Source organism: Micrasema longulum, unplaced genomic scaffold (assembly GCF_059751315.1).
Source record: "Micrasema longulum isolate JH-2025_06_02 unplaced genomic scaffold, ASM5975131v1 h1tg000306l, whole genome shotgun sequence".
In the NCBI taxonomy this organism is placed as follows: domain Eukaryota; kingdom Metazoa; phylum Arthropoda; class Insecta; order Trichoptera; family Brachycentridae; genus Micrasema; species Micrasema longulum.
In genome coordinates this window covers 520,096-537,222 of record NW_028277510.1, presented here as the reverse complement: position 1 = coordinate 537,222, position 17,127 = coordinate 520,096, and the positions used below count along the sequence as shown (strand labels likewise).

Below are 17,127 nucleotides of genomic sequence, written 5' to 3'. Positions count from 1 at the left end.
TGTTGCCGTGTTATGCCATAATAATAAGCATAGGGGAAAAAATGTAGTGAAATTAAAATAACAATATTAAAGTCCAAAAAAAATGTTAAATACTCATAAAAAGTTACAAAAATTAAATTTAGTCGATTAAAAAAAAGTTTTTTTTTTTACTTTATTAATTATTTGTGCATGTTGTGTTCACTAAATGTGAATTCATGAAAAATTTCTAAACATAACAAATTGTGATATTATACCAATTTATTGTATTGTTCATTATTTGTAAGCCATAAAAAATAAAATAAAAACAATCTGAAATGTTAATATGCATATTCAACATAACATTTAAAAAAAAATAATACAGACTTTATGGATATGGTACCATAGTGAAAATAAATAAAACAATGTTATGAGTACGTCCAAATACTTGCGGACTGGCTGGATTTCCTCCCTAGGGAGAAATAATTTAATAAAATTCAATTTGTTGCAACAGAGAGGGAAAACATTTTTGAGAAGGGAATATGGAAGTCTAGGCATTTACAGAGCTTATGACCTGTCATTCATATCATCCGGCTGAAATCACCTACTAGGCAACACCTAAAAAAACAATTTTCCAATTCTTATACTTCTTCTTTTACCAGTTAGTTAATTCAACAATGTTTTGAGTATGTCCAAATTTTGCGGACTGGCTGGATTTCTTACCTAGGGAGTTATTCCAATCTAAATTTGTTGCTGGATGGATGAATCTCACCCACATGATAAAGGTTTCAGCTCTTTTACTTCACAAAAGTCAACAGATGGAAGAGTTGAGGAAATTTGGATGTTTAAACACAATAAGTAAAGTGGCCGCTTAAACCAGCCAATGACAGGTCATAAGCCCTGTAAATGCCTATACTTCCATATTCTCTTCTCAAAAATGTTTTCCCTCTCTGTTGCAACAAATTTAGAATAAATTGATTAAATATATAATGCTCTATTATTCCTTTATGGCAACCAACAATGAACTCAAATTCTGGGAAACATAATATTGCATACCCTTTGTCCGTGTCCAAGCTGACAAAGGAAACAGTTCTGTTTGAAAAATTAAAGCAGAACCCTGGACGAGCGTTTTCGGCTTTACGGCAACTCTTATGTAAATTCCGGAAAAGGAAATTGGGTAGAGATATGTCTGCCTCCTAGGGTAGTAGTCGGAGCGTTTGCCAACCGTGCTTGAGGTCCCAAGTTCGATTCCTGGCAGGATCAACAGAAAATATTTATTCTTAACGTTCACTGCAATGTTTCAGTCCATGGAATAGCACCTGAAGTGTAAGATTGATCACCTTACCTTCATGTAACCGATGATGAAATATGCTGTATTTGATGCGCCAATGCAGTGCCCTATGCACCACATGGTGCGGATAGGAAAATGATGAGATACCTTACACAACCTTAATGAAAATAATTAGTGACTTTATTTTTTGGTTTGACACCTTTTAATAATTGAGAATGTCAGAAGAATAAGTATATTTCAACGATATGGGATCAAACAAACAGATCTTGCACTGGTTCATTTTGTACTTACACATTTAGAGATTAGGACAGCAAATCTGAAATAAAGATTTAAAAATTATATGCATTTTGATTTGATATTTAAACCTTACAGCTTCAATTATAATTTGAGCAAAAAATGTTCTTGCATGTAATGATTCATTATGTTATCAGTATACAGACATATAATTACAGTATTACTAACCATTAGAGCGACATCTTGTCCCAAGCATTGAAATACAGTAGACTTTCGCACATAATTGGTTCCTGAAAATGTGTGCGAATGTTGAATGTTCGAAAGTCGAGGGATGTAAAAAATATGTATTTTTTAATTAAGTTAATGAGGTGTTTAAGTGCTTTCAGGTGATTCTTTATAAATTTTTCAAGAGTTAATTAAATACTTCCATATTTTTTGTTTTCTTGATAAAGAGTTCTATATAATAACATGCTGTATTTAATTTTCAAAATAGATAAGGCTTCATTCATATTTTTTAGTGTCAAAGACAATTTTATCAGCTTTTTCCTTACATTAACTGTGTATTTCATTTACCAGTTGTTGCAATTAAGCAGTCATTTGACAGAGGTTCTGAGTGATATTCAATTAACTCGTTAACATCTTCATTGTTGAAGTCCTATACTATATCATCTGTGATAGTTTCCAGAGTTTCTTCAAAATTCATCATTTGCGGGCATAATTGTTTACAGGAACCTTTCATTTTTTACTTTTTTATTTCAGCCCACAAGTATCCAATATTGCTTATTGCGTTCCATATATTATAATTCTACTGAAATTGTCTTAATGTAGGCACACCTTCCCTGTCAGTTTCCTTAATGACCTGATTCATTATTTTCCTCATAACATATTATCTTAACATAGTTATCACTAGTTAACCGAGGGAGCACCTGCATGGAAGCGAAGAATGTTTGCATTAGTGATAAAAATCTGTAAAAAACATAATTTATTTAAATGTCTGAAATAGTGAATTACGCAAAAGTAGAAATTACAAAAGGCGACGGCCCCCCGTATGTCTTTGGGAATACTAAATAATCAATCAATGCATCGTCTTGTCATTCAATTAGCTTCAATATGGCAATCTTTAGGAACCTTTATAGCATGATTAAGATACATTAAATGTGTATCCCGAGTTCCCTTTGATAATGTATGTGTAAATAAATTAATAATTAATATAAATTAGAAACGAATTTAGTGTTAAAATATAATCAACACCGACTGACATACTCAAACTGTGCCAGATCTGGATCGAGGAAAAAAGACCTCAAATCGATCTGACTAATATTTTGACAGTATATTACGTGTTTAAATTGATTAAATGTATTAATTACGAGTACTTACCTGTATTAACTCCGTTATTTTTGACAAAGACTAAAAATGTCCAGACAAATTTAAAAAAACTTACGAACCTCCAATTTATGAGCACAAATGGATTTGTCGTAATTTGTATAATGGCGTCTTTTGAGTTTTTACAGATGACGCAATATATTTAATTGCCAATTTAGTAGCTCACAATAAAAAATAAACATACATTTTTAAAAACGAAACATCTCGCGGGTCGCATGTTTGACGTTTGCCAGATTTACAAGGTTAGTTTATTTGTGTGCTGTGCGCATGCGTGGTTTTAACGATACCTATTACGAGATTCGTTCAGGATACCAAAATGATTTTAACGAGGTAGAGAGGCCCACGAGAGTGGTTCAGAATACCACCCCTGAATTCCTATTTTCTGATTTCAGGTGTTTTTGTCATTAATGCCCATTTTCCACATGTCGTTTCCCTTCCATTGTTTTCTCAGGGTCCTGTTTTTGGTATGGATTCAATATTATAGGAAGAAAACTATTCCTTTTCTTTCCTTGGCTTACATTGGATATTTTTTTCCCTGTGTAATATGTTGAACTTTGTGAAGTAATAAAAGAAGTAGATGGAATTGCTAAATCGATTCATTATGTTGCCCAGACTAGATGACAAAGCAACATCCGTACATGATATAAATTGCATATTAGTTGAGTTTGTAGTTTGAGTTAAGTACACAAACAATAGACATGAAAAATATAACAGGATAATATAAATGAAATATTTATTTAAATAAACAAAATCAGAAAAAAAAACTGATAGTGCCTATTTAATAGAAAAGAGATTCTTATATTTAATATATATTTCAGATAGATAAACTTTCATGAACTATCTACGTCTATTTACTTTGTTACGGGTATCAATACTTTTACATTATCTCTGACGGGTATGGCATTCTTTCGTAGATACTATTTAATGGTATTATGAACTGTTTTCACGCTTTATGGTATTTACTCACCTTAACGGTGTTGCCTGAACCCAAAGTGTGTCCAAATTTGTAAGGATTGGGAAAAAAAGAACTGGAGTCACGCATGCGCGACATTAAAAATAATTTTATTTTCACCGCATACAGAGATTATGTAGAACAAGTTAGCACATATTATTCTTAACCGAATGTCAATTTATGTATATTGCCCAGAATATATTATTTACTGTTTCAAATAAATAACATTATTCATGACTTTTGCTAAACATTATTGCTGTTATTAAGTTTAGATCATGAATAAAAGTTGAAATTTAAATGGTGAAAATCTTGTATCGAAAAACGAGTAGGTAGTAAAAAGACTTTCCAAAATAATATTTTGCCTGTCAAAGTTTATGGCAATAATTTTATTACATAGAAAAAATATGTGTAGCTTAACCTTTATACCTACCGGAAAGTATACATAAAAAATGTACTTCCGTTTTATTATTTAAATTGAATTCAATTTGGTCTAATCAAAAAGTATCACAATATAGGAGGATATGAGGGATTAATACTAATACTAAGAGAGAAAAACTTTAGTTAAATTCACTATGGATTTCTCAAACATGCCATCAGATCCATTGAATACCCTTTTACCATATATTATTTCTATATTAGTTGGGATTGTAACTATTATAAGGTAAGTGCATTTGAAATAAATACACATTGTACGTTATTTACTGAACTTTGTATTTTGTACTGACGAAAATGAAAGTAAAATTTAATTTCTAAGACTAAAATACTTATTAAACTATGTAATTATTTAAATAGTTCCTCAAAGTTACTTAATAGTTTTTTTGTTCACTAAAATACATTTATTCAATCTTTGAATGTGCACATGAACATTTTATCTTTAGACTATTTACAAATATCGCTAGCAGAAGTAAATTTTTTGCCTGTTTATTAATGAGTTATTTATCTTAAAAGCATCTACGGTGAGACCTAGTGATTACAGTAAAACATGAAAAATTTAAAAGAAAAGTCAGAGGTTAGAAGTCAAAAAAACCTCAGCTTTATGTTTATCAATTCATCTTTAGTGATTCTGAAATGGTTACTCAAGAAATTGTTGATTATTAGTCACTACACACGTACACAATTTTTCTAGGTCTTATATGGGAGGAGTTTCTTGCCCTAACGCATTGCATTTGAATGGAAAAAGTGTGCTTATAACAGGAGCATCAAGTGGAATTGGCTTTGAAACTGCTAAAATTCTTGCGCAAAGAGGTAGCTACCTATATTTTTTAGATGTTCATGAATTATTTATTATTATCAATTTTATTGGAGACTTTCTAAGGCGTATAATATATATTGCATTTACCTGCCAATTCTGATTTTCCATCAGAATCAACAAAAGTTGTGGGACATCTTTCATCTGTGCATGTGATACATTATATTGTTATTTGATTTGTTTATGAAGGTGGCCACATCATAATGTGCTGTAAAGATTTAAAAAAAGGAAAGGCAGCAATGGATTTAATAAGAGCAAAGAAACCGGATGCCAAACTAACATTAAAAAAACTTGATTTGTGTTCATCAGAGTCCATCAAAAATGTTGCAACATGCCTGGGTAAGGGTTTATATAATTATTATATTTGTTTCTTCTTCATTACTTGTGACCCTCTGCCTTTTTCACCAGATTATCTTCATTCACATGGATTTGGGTCATTTTAATTAGGACATTATAGAGGAGACCATTAAAAAAAGGTTATTTAATAGCAAAAAAATATATAATATTTACATATATTTTAGAAAACTTCAAATTGGATGTATTGATTAATAATGCAGGAGTTTGCTTTCACCCTTTCCGGATCACTGAAGAAGGACACGAAATGCATATGTCTTCCAATTACCTAGGTAACTATTTGTGAAAAACTTTACATTACTTACCATATTTATTTAAAATCATTAAAATTATTTTTTACTTATGAATTACTTTTAGCCAAGGCTAAAGAAGAAATTGCTATTTAGGAATAAGCCCGCCAATGTACAATTAACATTTTGTACAAAAGTTAAATAAATAAAAACATACTGTGTAACATAACATATATTTGAATGTTTTAGTGGATGAAGCAAAATACCATATAATATTATACTTTACTTAAATATTGACTATTTTTTCAGTAGTGTTTGAATCTACAAGAAAATATAGTTAATTTTCTCTGAAAAGCGATGAATTTAATTTCCATTTTTTTTTATTGACACATCTTGGTAGAACTTCATTGTGATTAAAATTGAATGTGTCCATATTGAACGAATTAAATATTGGGGATCGGCTGTCAACTACATGTTACAGGCAAATCCTACAATATTTCGGATGCATCACCAGGAGAGAACCAGACAGCCTCAAAAAGCTTGTTGTGATTGGCCGAGCGTAGGGAAGAATATTCAGAGGTCGCTCACCTACCCGATGCAGCAACTTAATTAAATCTACGCTGGGGTCTTCAGTGACTGATGCTCTTCGCCTTGCCCAGAACAGGACTACCTGGAGGCAGACCACAAAAATAATAACCGAGTGCAACCGTCATCCTCAATCATGAGAGAAAGAATGAGAGAGAGAGAGATGCTTATTATAATTTGTAAATGCATGTAACTTGTCTTAGGCCGATGTTATCATGTTTTAGTAACAGACCCTAAGAAAGGTTTTTTTATGGAATATTGTGACTGATGTAACTAATCACAAAACTTGCCACATATTATTATAAGTTGGTGTAGCCAGCATAAAAATCTGCTGTAGTTCTGGTTTTAACCGTTCACTACTTTTTTTTCATAAAATATATGTATTTATCTTAGTACAACCAACATTATAGTGGATTTGTAACTTCACATATTCACAATCGAAAATAAAATCAAATTTTGTTAATTCAAGGTGATTATAGACCACGAAATAATAATATGCTTTTAAATTATAGGTCACTTTCTCTTAACCCATTTGCTGTTGGATAGTTTAAAGATGTCTACTCAAGGAAGAGTAATAAATGTTTGTGCCCGCCCCATTCAGCCAAGCAATATGCCACTTACCACAATTCCTGATAAAGCTACATTTACTTCCAAGGAGTGGTTCACGCAGAGCAAGTTTGCCCTCATTTTATTTACAAAAAGTATGACGGAGATGTTCAAAGGTAAGTTATCATAAATGCATGAATTTGTTGTTCTATTTAAATGAAATAATCTCACGGATTGAAAAATCTAAAACTGAGTAGTAAAAAAGAATTAATACAGTATGGAAGATATTAAGCGTACAACTTTAATTCCGCCGTTTTTTTTTCCGAAATTTGAGGCCTTGTTGTAAAAAAATGGTTATACATTTATGATTCAAAGTATTGTCCATCGCTGGCCACTATTATCTCCCGTCTTTCAAGCTTGTACGAATCCCGCGTTGAGAAAACTGGTCATCTTTTGAAGCGATCCAAGAATTGATCAAATTTTTTACTTCTTCATAAGACCGGAAGTGCTTGTCAGCCAGGCCGTGTCAGAGGGAGCAACGTCTAGAGTATATTCCAATATGGCAGGTGGGGTAAGAATTCCCATTTCAACGTCCCCAAGTATATCTTGACCACTTTCGCAACATGGGGTCGAGCACTGTCATGCTGCAAAATCACTTTATCATGTCTCGTTGTACTGCGGCCGTTTGCTTTTCAGTGCTCGGCTCAAACGTATTAATTGCGTTCAATAACGATCGCCTGTGATTGTTTCACTTTGTTTTAACAGCTCATAATACACTACACCGAGCTGGACTCACTATTGAAGCAGGATGATGAAGATACCCCTTTAGCCCCCGGAAAGGTTAAATTTGAAATTGTTTACACTTACTTCACAATGATGCGAACGTTTTTACAACAATCAACGATAAAAGTATGATAAATATTTACTTATACAATAAATTAGAGATGTTCCACTCATTTTCACAAATTCCCAACATGTGAATATTAACATTTCACATATTAACATTGTGGTGGTTGTTGGATTATCTAATAAAATTGAAAATCCCGCTGCTTGTGAGATAAGGTCGGTAATTCGTTTCCTTAATGCGAAGAACATTAAACCAGTCCACATTCATCAACAGATTTGTGAAGTATACGAAGAACATGTGGCAAGTGATTCAATGGTAAGGAGATGGGTGAGGCAGCTTAATGAAGGTTGTGATAATGTGTATGACAATGAACTAAGTAGACATCCGTCTTTGATTAGTGATGAACTGGTTCGTACAAGCGGAGGAATTAAAAATTTTATTCGAAATTTCAAACAAGCGCCACGAAGGGTACACAGCAATCAGCTAACTCATGAGGCGTCAACTCCTTCTCAATAGGTCAGGGTCCCAGTGCTGCAATGGTAAGAAATACAAACAGAACTTACTTTCTGGATATACCTCATATATAAATAGAATAAATATTTGTTTGTATACTACCGTGTAATATAAACTAATTAAAGAAATAAATAAAAATTACATTTATATTTACTACAGGCACAAGTATTACAATTAACGCATTGAATCCTGGAATGGTAAGGAGCACCCAGCACGGACGCCACTCTCTCCTGATTAACCACTGGAGCGGCCGCCTGACCTTGGGGCCCTGGATGTGGCTGCTCATGAAGTCTCCATCCCAGGGTGCGCAGACCTCAGTCTACCTGGCCACTGAGCCTACCCTGTCTGCTACAACGGGGAAGTTTTATAGGTGCTTTTTAACATATATTTTAAGTGGAATGTATGTATGTAATAAATGTAACCTTACTAACCAAAACTTTATGGTGTAGTTGTTGGCGTATCTACCATTCGAACAAATATTTACTTAAATTGAGTCAATAAAAAAATATGAATCTTTTCTTTTGTGATTTAATAAGTTTTTTAAAATGTAAAATATATTATTTTTCCAACTATTCAAATAAATACATTATGTAGGATTCTAAAATGGCTAAAATGGTTTGGTTATTTATTTATTATTGTGACTTTTAAAAACTAAATAGTCTCTTGCAACCATGATCCCCTCTTTGTTAGACCAAAATTTATCCTTTCAGAAATGTTCCGGGTTTCCGAAACAGATGGAAATTAGAACGTGGGAAATGAGATAAATACTGTGAATTGAGAAATATATAAATTTATGCAAATTTTCACTTTATAAATTGGATAACTGTTCACATTTATTTTCTATTCATATTTTTAATCACTCACATAAATGCTTGTCAAAATCACACTATCTGAGAAAGAAATGAATTGATATTATAGGAATGGTGCCAATCAAACAAATAAATATATTATAAAAGACACTCCTTAGTAAACATTCCAGGAATTTCTCAATGATTATATATACCAGATATTGCTACTACTCTTTTACAATCGGCATTTTTAACAAACTAGTAGGCGCAGTACAATGTCCTAATAATAACTAATTATTTGTTTATTTTACAGAGACTGCTCGGAAGAGATTCTTGAGAACATGGACCAAATAGATGTAGCAATAAAACTGTACAAAGACACGTGTACTCTACTAAATGTTACACCATTGGACAAATATGTAATTTAAATTCGAATAAGATATCACACTTGGCTAAAAATATCATAAATACTTATTAATGTTCCTACTATCTAAATTTTGACAATAATACAATAAAATGGGTTAAGCTAAATGATGTAATAGGGTATAAGTATTCGTAAGGATTATCCGAATGATTTTTAGTATTTTATTTATCAAATCAACTCATGAGAAATTTAAAAATGTAGATCTGTAATATTGAGTGACTTTTATGTTTACATTATATTTTATGGCACTATCAACACTTAATCATGATCATTCTACCCAACCACAAAGTAGTTATTTTCTGTCACGTTAAATGTATGTTATCAACCAGCAAGTAAAAAATATTTTGGTATTTCTAAATAATAAATATGTATAAATAAATTAACAAAAAAACCCTGGATATATTCTCCGATTCAAAAAGAGCTCCCAAAAAATGTTTGAAAGTTTTTATCAATAAATAGTCATTATGGAATCCTGTAGATATTTTATAAAAAAATATTAAGATTATAATGTACGTGATAATTTCTAGATGTAATACTTTAGAGTAACAATGAATGGCATATTTTAGAAAAAGTATTTTCAAAACTTTTAAAATAAATTTTGACCAAGTAAAAATTCAAAAATAATTTTAGCTTGCTTTATATGTAGCCAAGTGTGTATGTAAACACATACATGTGCATGTGAATTGTTATTCATAAGAAACTAAGCAATGCTTAATAATAATTAGTAATTTTATCACAAATTGTCTCTTGTGTCTTGTCAAAGATACTGGTGTTTTGTTTAGTGGAGTATTAAATAAAACCCATTTTTATTTAAACATTAGCTTATTTTATTCAAGGTACATACTATTTATTAATGACCTATTCAGATTTAACATTAACATAGGTACTGTAAGTTAAAATTTAAATTGTCATTATAAAACTTGCATTCAAAGTTATCACCGTGATTCAACAACTCAATACCAACATAACAAATGTAGTGAAATGATTGATGGTTGATTTCAGCAGTTTATAAGTTATATTCACACCCGTATTTAACCAACGAGTCACTGAAGATGCGGAGAGTTCCTAACGATCTGGGGTGGGGAACAAAATAATTGGGTTAAAAATAATGTTTTTTCACTACATGAAATAAAACTACTATAAATGGTGCATTCAACCTTTACCCTCCAATGCCATTTAAACGGAAACAGATACAACATAATCAGATATAAAAAAACATAATGATGCAAAATTGTTGTTTACGCATAATTATATAAAATTCATTAGAGAATTGAGATTTATAAAAATAATTGAACAATTGTAAACAAAAATACTATTTTTAACTTATTAGCTATATTAGCCTAGGGACACTCATAGCTTGGACATTCATTTAATAATATTTCACAGTGGATCTTGCCATCACTGAAGTTAAAATTAATTCATGTAGAAAATATCTTACAAGTCCTGCTGTTTGATTCACCAATGGTTTTAATAACGATTATAAATATTATATAAGTTTGAAATTAAAAATAAGTACACAATATCTATTACCTATTGTGTTTACACATTTTGTACTGGTTTGAATATTCGTAATAGAACATCACAACAATTAATATTTTCACTAAGATACCAACCATAAAAAAATATAACAGACATTTGAACGAATCAGATTAAAAAAAAAAAATTGTTAAATGAACAAAATCGAAAAATGGGGTTTTATTTCCAGAAATTGTTCTTCTTTTCTAAGTTTATTTTACGTTGACACCAGCTTTCTCATCATTATATTGAAATATCGAAACACTATAAACATCAAACCAGCCTTGTGGTATAGTTATAAGCTCATTTGGCCATCATGCTCGAGGCAAGAGTGCTATCTAGCGATAAGATCTCCCGGAGGCGTATGGTGATTTCCACATAGGAATGACGGTAGAAAAATAAAAAGTTTATGTATTACACACTTTGAGATTAGTGGGAGCTGGGAGGATGAAGTGAGATAGGATACAGTGCAGCTTCTTCAGGTGGCTAATTGGAAGTCGGCAGCTGGGAACAGACGGAGTCGGAGGCGAAATTTGCAGGAGGCCAAAGCTCGATATGGACTGTAACGCCATCGAAGAGAGTATTACACACTTCTTTTAAATAAATATAACAGATTTTTTTTTAGTAAAATAAATATTGTAATTAGAACGTTCCTTTGATATTATGATTTACAAGGTTGTAATATCTTAGTGAAAATACGTCTACTGATTCCATTAAAATGTCAACTATGCCGTAAGAGTTAAAATACCAGTGATGAAAATTACAGAGGATAGAGATAAAATTATGCATTCACAGATATAGTATTTATTTTAAGCTTTTTAACGTGACGAGTTGGACCCTCACCGTCAGAACTATCGGATTCATGAGAACTCCCTTCAGACTTGATCCCACTCATTGAAACATCGCCCGTATCCACCGTGTAGTTACCCATAGGTTTAGCCTTTTCTAATGTTCGGACTGAAATCAAAAATATAAAACTGATCAAATCAAACCACAGTACAGAAAGTATAAAAACTAAAATTATGAAATTTTATGAACAGAAGTAACGGATATGCACAATAATGACACAAGAACATTGTAAGATTATCCCATACAAAAAGCAACAACAAAAATAGGCTAACCGTGCTGATATTCTGAACGCTCTCGCGGGGTAGACAATGCATTGCTAGCACATATTTACAAATTAATTGCGGGCTAGAGACGCTTTCTACGCAAGAGCGTTCAGAATCGCACTGCTGGACATTTTATTGATATGCTGAAAATTTACAATAACCTACTACACAAACGAAAATCTATTATTCAAAAATTAATTCATTGTTTTACACATCATTGAAATCTTACTGAACTGAACAAGTTTCCTAATTAATAAACAATACATGAAAAACTTAAATCATGGCTTATTTGTATGTATCTCATTTTTTTCAAATTAATATATTGCCATTAGGATGTACTTACCTTGATACGGGGATTCGAATCCCCACAAAAGTTCCTTGGGGATTCGAATCCCCCATAGACAGATTTTAATTCTTATAACTCTAGTATTATTAAAGCTATTTGCCCTATATTTGTAATCGTTAAAATAACAGAAAGAAGCATTTTCCTGTTAAATTTTCAAATCGTTTGATTAACACAAAAAAAAGACATAAATAATACAAGGGTCGATTTCACTTTATGTACATTAGCATTCGGAAAACTAACAAAAATGAATAAAATACACAAATGAGTAAAAATATGTGTATGTAAAAATTAATTATTTCATGATCATAAACACTTCCAACATTTTATTTTCTTGACACTATATACAAGTAGGCGCTGGGGTCGTTTGGTCCCCCCGTTCGGATCATGTGTAATTTTTGTATGCTTAGTGAGGAAAAGGTTAACAATGGTTTGATAACACATATACTTTCATGAAAAAAATCTTATTATTTCCACCATAAAAATGAATACAATACGCAGTAAAGGGTTAAAGCCTCACAAATATAAATTCATTATAACTTTAAAATTAATTGTGTAAATTTGAAATCTGTACATTACCTTTATTTTTTAACTGTTTCCTTTTTTTTTTTTTTAAAAGTTCTAAATAAAGGATACAAAATATTATCCCCGTTCACATGGATTTAGAAAAGACAGAAAAATTATTACAGTTTTTTTCAAATCTTTAATGCTTATGTGTGGGTAGTAGAAAGTTTTCACGTAAATTATTTAAATGTGCGTACTAACACTAATAAAAATGGTATGTTTAATTGGTTCAGCGACAGGCACTTAACACATTAATAATAGGCTATTAAACATTTGAACACACTGTACATTGGTTCAGTTTTATTTCACAGGAAAACATCTCATAAATATTTTTTTTATGAAATACACAATGGTGACATAAAATAGATAGTGTTTTGTTTTTGAAGATTTTTACAATCATTCCATTTTGCTGATAGAAAATTTATAAATTATGTTATGTTGTGCACTTAATTGATGCTCTGTAAGTTGATGTTGTTTAACTTATAACACAGCACTGTGCACAACATAAAAGTGTTAAATAATGAATTCATACTAACTTTGAGTCTCCAACTTAGAGTTTTGTCTTTTGAGATCATCAATGTCCTGTTGGTGGGAACTGTTTTTATGTCTCATAAATTGTATGTATTCTGCTGCTTTTTTAAGAATTTGCGCTCGGCTAGCCTGGAATTAATTTTAACAATAATATACTCAAGGCGATAGCTATGTCACCTTATTATTATCTCTCTGATTATCAGGAAATGGTCATTGCTGGCAAGCAATCTTTTATAACATATGAAAAAAAAAAAAATAATGCTGTAAAAACACATTTTTAGTAAAGTTAAGTTGCTATAAAATAATAAGAACATATTTATAATGGGGAGTGGTGATTTTTTTAATAGGGAATCTACTAAATTGTTCATAAATTTGTACCTACATAAAGAAGCACATAAGTAATATATAAATGGCTGTTTTTTTCTGTGGTTCTTTGAACATCATCTCTCTGCTTCAGCTGTTGACAACGGAGGATTATCACCAATAATCTATCGAATAAACTCAAACAGCAATTAATATTAACTTTGCGATACAAAACTTTTACAATTTTTTAAATAAAAAATTACCACAATGACGTTCAGTTGATATCATTTAAATTGTGGTTGAAATGTCAACCCGAGGCTCTGTGCCGACTATATCTAGATATGAATAATGTCAAAATGAGCCACGTCGAGAGCACATGTCCTATGACATATGTCAACTGTGTAATATTGAAGAAAAAAAGGCCTTAAGAAATCATTTTCCAATTAGACAATCTTCATATTATGTATGTCTGCAAGCATACTTAAGGAGGAAATAACAACAACTGAGTTTTACGAATTTGAATACAGTACAAATATTTCTATGAAGAAATAAGCTGAAGTAATCGCTAGTTTCTTCATTCACTGGGAATGGGCTGGGCACGCTTATTGATATTTGGGCACGCTTATTGAGATGGTAATTTATAATAAGCAACAATTATATTATTTATTTTCTCATAAAAATAACTTGTATAAAACATTATTATCTGTTCGGACGCGAATATTGTGTATGGAATGTAAAGATAAATATAATTAAATGCAGCTAGGGACCCCGGTATTTGTACGACTGAGTACTAGACTCCCAATATAGATAAATGATTCGTTTTCGAGCCTGGCCTCAGTAATACCGGGGCAAATATAGCCAGAGAAAACCGATAATTACTTAAAATTAAAATGTATATGTATGTAAATAAAGCCCTAAAAAGGGGCATTGTATTATTTTGTCATGTTGCGCGTGTCGCGGTAACCGGCGAATAAGCCCGTGCGGGCGGGCTGCGCCTCTATTTACGTGGCCGGCGGTGTGCAAGGAGTGGTGGGGGTGAGCTACCCCCACCACTCTAGGCCGGCCGGCGCAGGTGGTACGGCTAGCCCGCGGAGCTCGACACGCGCCGCTTTCTAAGGCGTTTATTTAGTGATATTGAATCAGTTGAGTTGCTAACTCTGAAAAGTTAACACATGTTTTATTTGTTATCCGTCCTGTTTGCTTCCTGCACTTCGCTCTTCGCTCTGCCCTGCCAGCTGACTGCCTTTGCCTCTATACACTACGATCACAAGTCAACCTCAATAGTCCTTTTCAGGGCTATTGAGGTTGACTTGCGGTCGGTGCAGTTGTGCTCCAACCTTCCGACTTTATCTTTGACTCGGTTTGGATAGGCAGTTTCTCAGTTACGCCGAGAAGCCTGACTGCAGCAGACGCGGGTGACGAACCAGCACACATTGTGGTAACGCGTATGTTACAATTATCGATAGTCAAATATAATGGTAAGCTGCGTATAATCGCTTATATAGACGGCTCGCCCCTGATATTTATAATACACAACGTAACAAATCAGAGGAACACTTTTAACATCATTATTTTCTTAAAAAAATTAAAAATGAATACTTGCATTTTTATAAAATAAAAAGAAATTTGTTTTTCACCATTTTTTTGCTTCTTCTACCAACCGGTTTCAAAGCTATACAAGCTTCCTTATCAAGGAATACTTAACTAATGAATTATACCCTATTTTATTTTATCAATTTTTACAAAATATTACAAAAAAATATATATATATATTTTTGCATTATAATTTATTAGTTTATTTAATTAAACACTAGTATTTTAGACAGGCACATATTGGTTTTTTGATTACATGTCTCACTAGGTAAGTCTGTATTGAGGCAGGATTATTTTTTTCAACACTTTGTGAAAGAAGTTCTCATAATAATCCACCCAAATATTTCAATTTTAGGGTCGTTGATGTTGGACCGCTAAAGGTTATAATTACAACTTCCCATGCACTCTGTAGCTGGAGGACGTGTTGTAATCTACCTCCTATCCGTTATTAAAATTCACAATAATTGCAAATGGGGTACTGTGTAGAATCCTAACCGCCCATGCATTCTGTAGCTGCAAGACACATTGATATGTATCATACACCATCCCTGAGGTGATTTTTACAAAAATGACGCTACATAAATTATTCGAATAATAGAGAATGGGAATCATGATGTGGTAGAGTTTGCAGTGAACCACTAATCTGGAGGAAACACAACCACGGGACAAACAAAAAGATCTTTACAGTTTTTTTAAATCTCATAAACGTGTTTTTCTGATGACTCCCCGCCTTCAATACATAAAAACACAATACATTTAACTATGTTGTTGGAAAAAATTTATCAGAAAATTTTATTGTTGGTAAAAATACAAGTAAAATACCTTCGAATATGTTTAAAATTAAATTTGGAGATTCCACCTTGAAAAAGGTTGTATTCTTTTCCAAAGGTTTGTAAACAAAAAAAAAATTCTATGTAAAACCGATTTTATGCTTCACTGGATATCAGATTATTTAATTCTACAAAAAAAGTATGATTACTCACTACTTTCTCTCCTTGTAACGCTGGAACTGAGTCTCTCAGGGATGTGAAGCTGTCTTTGATGTGATCTCGACGTTTTCTCTCCAATGCATTGTGGTGTGCCCTCTTCTCTGCCTACAACAAATGTGTCAAATATGAATCATGAATAACGCGAATTAATGATCTCATCATGAGAGGAATACACATACTTGGGAAAAGAAGCCAATATTGCTGGAAGATTGTCTCATATGAGATCTTGAATCAGAATCGTCTCCCTCCTACAAAAATACAAAGGCCATGAACACATAATATGTAAACAGCTTAGGGAAACAAAAAAGCGGATTATCCTTACGTCACTTTCGATATCTATATCACGGTCGTCGTCACTCATCGTGATAGTATGGAAGTTAACGAGGAGACGCAAATCTTAACACCGTATTTCCTCTCCAACTTGGCCGTTTCTCTTTTCGCTTCCTGCTTCTGTCAAATTTTGCTGTTGTTCGGTCGCCAAAACCAAAACCATCCCGTGTCACATTTGTTTGTGAAGTTCGAACGAGTTCGAGTTACAAAACGCCAACCTTGCAAACTGAAGATAAAAACGAAAAATATAGATAAGTCAATACTTTTTTACATAAAAAAGGGGTATTTTGAATCTTGAAGTAGGGCACACATATATATAATATTATTGCGTGTGTTTTCTAATAATTACATTGTGTATATTTTATAAATTGATCAATACGCACTTAACCATGAGTTTGAATTTTGAAATTGTTTGTTTTTTTTATATTTATATCACGCCTTCGACAAAATATAAAAATATCATTGAGCTATTGGAAAATATAAGTAAAAAAATAAA

The 17,127-nt window shown here is 32.1% G+C and overlaps 2 protein-coding genes and 1 long non-coding RNA gene across 6 annotated transcripts; 1 reads left to right on the top strand and 2 right to left on the bottom strand.

Annotated features, from left to right (window-relative positions):
- Positions 1 to 1,425: 1,425 nt before the first annotated feature.
- LOC148282669 (uncharacterized) lies at positions 1,426 to 2,342 on the bottom strand. The gene is made up of 2 exons (XR_015822039.1): positions 1,709 to 2,342; positions 1,426 to 1,562 (listed from the first exon to the last, which is right to left on the bottom strand). It is a non-coding gene; the product is annotated as an uncharacterized LOC148282669 (long non-coding RNA).
- A 1,881-nt stretch (positions 2,343 to 4,223) lies between these two features.
- LOC148282668 (retinol dehydrogenase 13-like) lies at positions 4,224 to 10,166 on the top strand. The gene is made up of 7 exons (XM_088224727.1): positions 4,224 to 4,476; positions 4,942 to 5,060; positions 5,254 to 5,403; positions 5,586 to 5,690; positions 6,746 to 6,955; positions 8,299 to 8,509; positions 9,241 to 10,166. The coding sequence occupies exons 1-7, from the start codon at positions 4,388 to 4,390 to the stop codon at positions 9,353 to 9,355; spliced, it is 999 nt and encodes a 332-aa protein (XP_088080853.1). The 5' UTR covers positions 4,224 to 4,387; the 3' UTR covers positions 9,356 to 10,166.
- Positions 10,155 to 16,821, bottom strand: Max (MYC associated factor X). 4 transcript variants are annotated; one of them, XM_088224729.1, is made up of 6 exons: positions 16,624 to 16,821; positions 16,481 to 16,549; positions 16,296 to 16,406; positions 13,422 to 13,545; positions 11,710 to 11,823; positions 10,155 to 10,424 (listed from the first exon to the last, which is right to left on the bottom strand). In XM_088224729.1, the coding sequence occupies exons 1-6, from the start codon at positions 16,660 to 16,662 to the stop codon at positions 10,417 to 10,419; spliced, it is 465 nt and encodes a 154-aa protein (XP_088080855.1). In that variant the 5' UTR covers positions 16,663 to 16,821; the 3' UTR covers positions 10,155 to 10,416. The 4 variants fall into 4 exon arrangements, with proteins under 4 accessions (XP_088080855.1, XP_088080858.1, XP_088080854.1 ...); XM_088224732.1 differs by lacking the exon at positions 16,481 to 16,549; XM_088224728.1 differs by lacking the exon at positions 10,155 to 10,424 and having other exon boundaries at positions 11,508 to 11,823.
- Positions 16,822 to 17,127: the final 306 nt, after the last annotated feature.

What these genes read in the sequence shown, in the direction of transcription:
- LOC148282668 (XM_088224727.1), top strand. Translation starts at nt 4,388, where the DNA reads ATGGATTTCTCAAACATGCCATCAGATCCATTGAATACCCTTTTACCA. An exon ending in GGGATTGTAACTATTATAAG is followed by an intron (nt 4,477 to 4,941) that starts GTAAGTGCATTT and finishes CAATTTTTCTAG; the next exon opens with GTCTTATATGGGAGGAGTTT. An exon ending in TAAAATTCTTGCGCAAAGAG is followed by an intron (nt 5,061 to 5,253) that starts GTAGCTACCTAT and finishes TTGTTTATGAAG; the next exon opens with GTGGCCACATCATAATGTGC.
- Max (XM_088224728.1), bottom strand. Translation starts at nt 16,662, where the DNA reads ATGAGTGACGACGACCGTGATATAGATATCGAAAGTGAC. An exon ending in ATATAGATATCGAAAGTGAC is followed by an intron (nt 16,550 to 16,623) that starts GTAAGGATAATC and finishes GTATTTTTGTAG; the next exon opens with GAGGGAGACGATTCTGATTC. An exon ending in ATATTGGCTTCTTTTCCCAA is followed by an intron (nt 16,407 to 16,480) that starts GTATGTGTATTC and finishes CATTTGTTGTAG; the next exon opens with GCAGAGAAGAGGGCACACCA.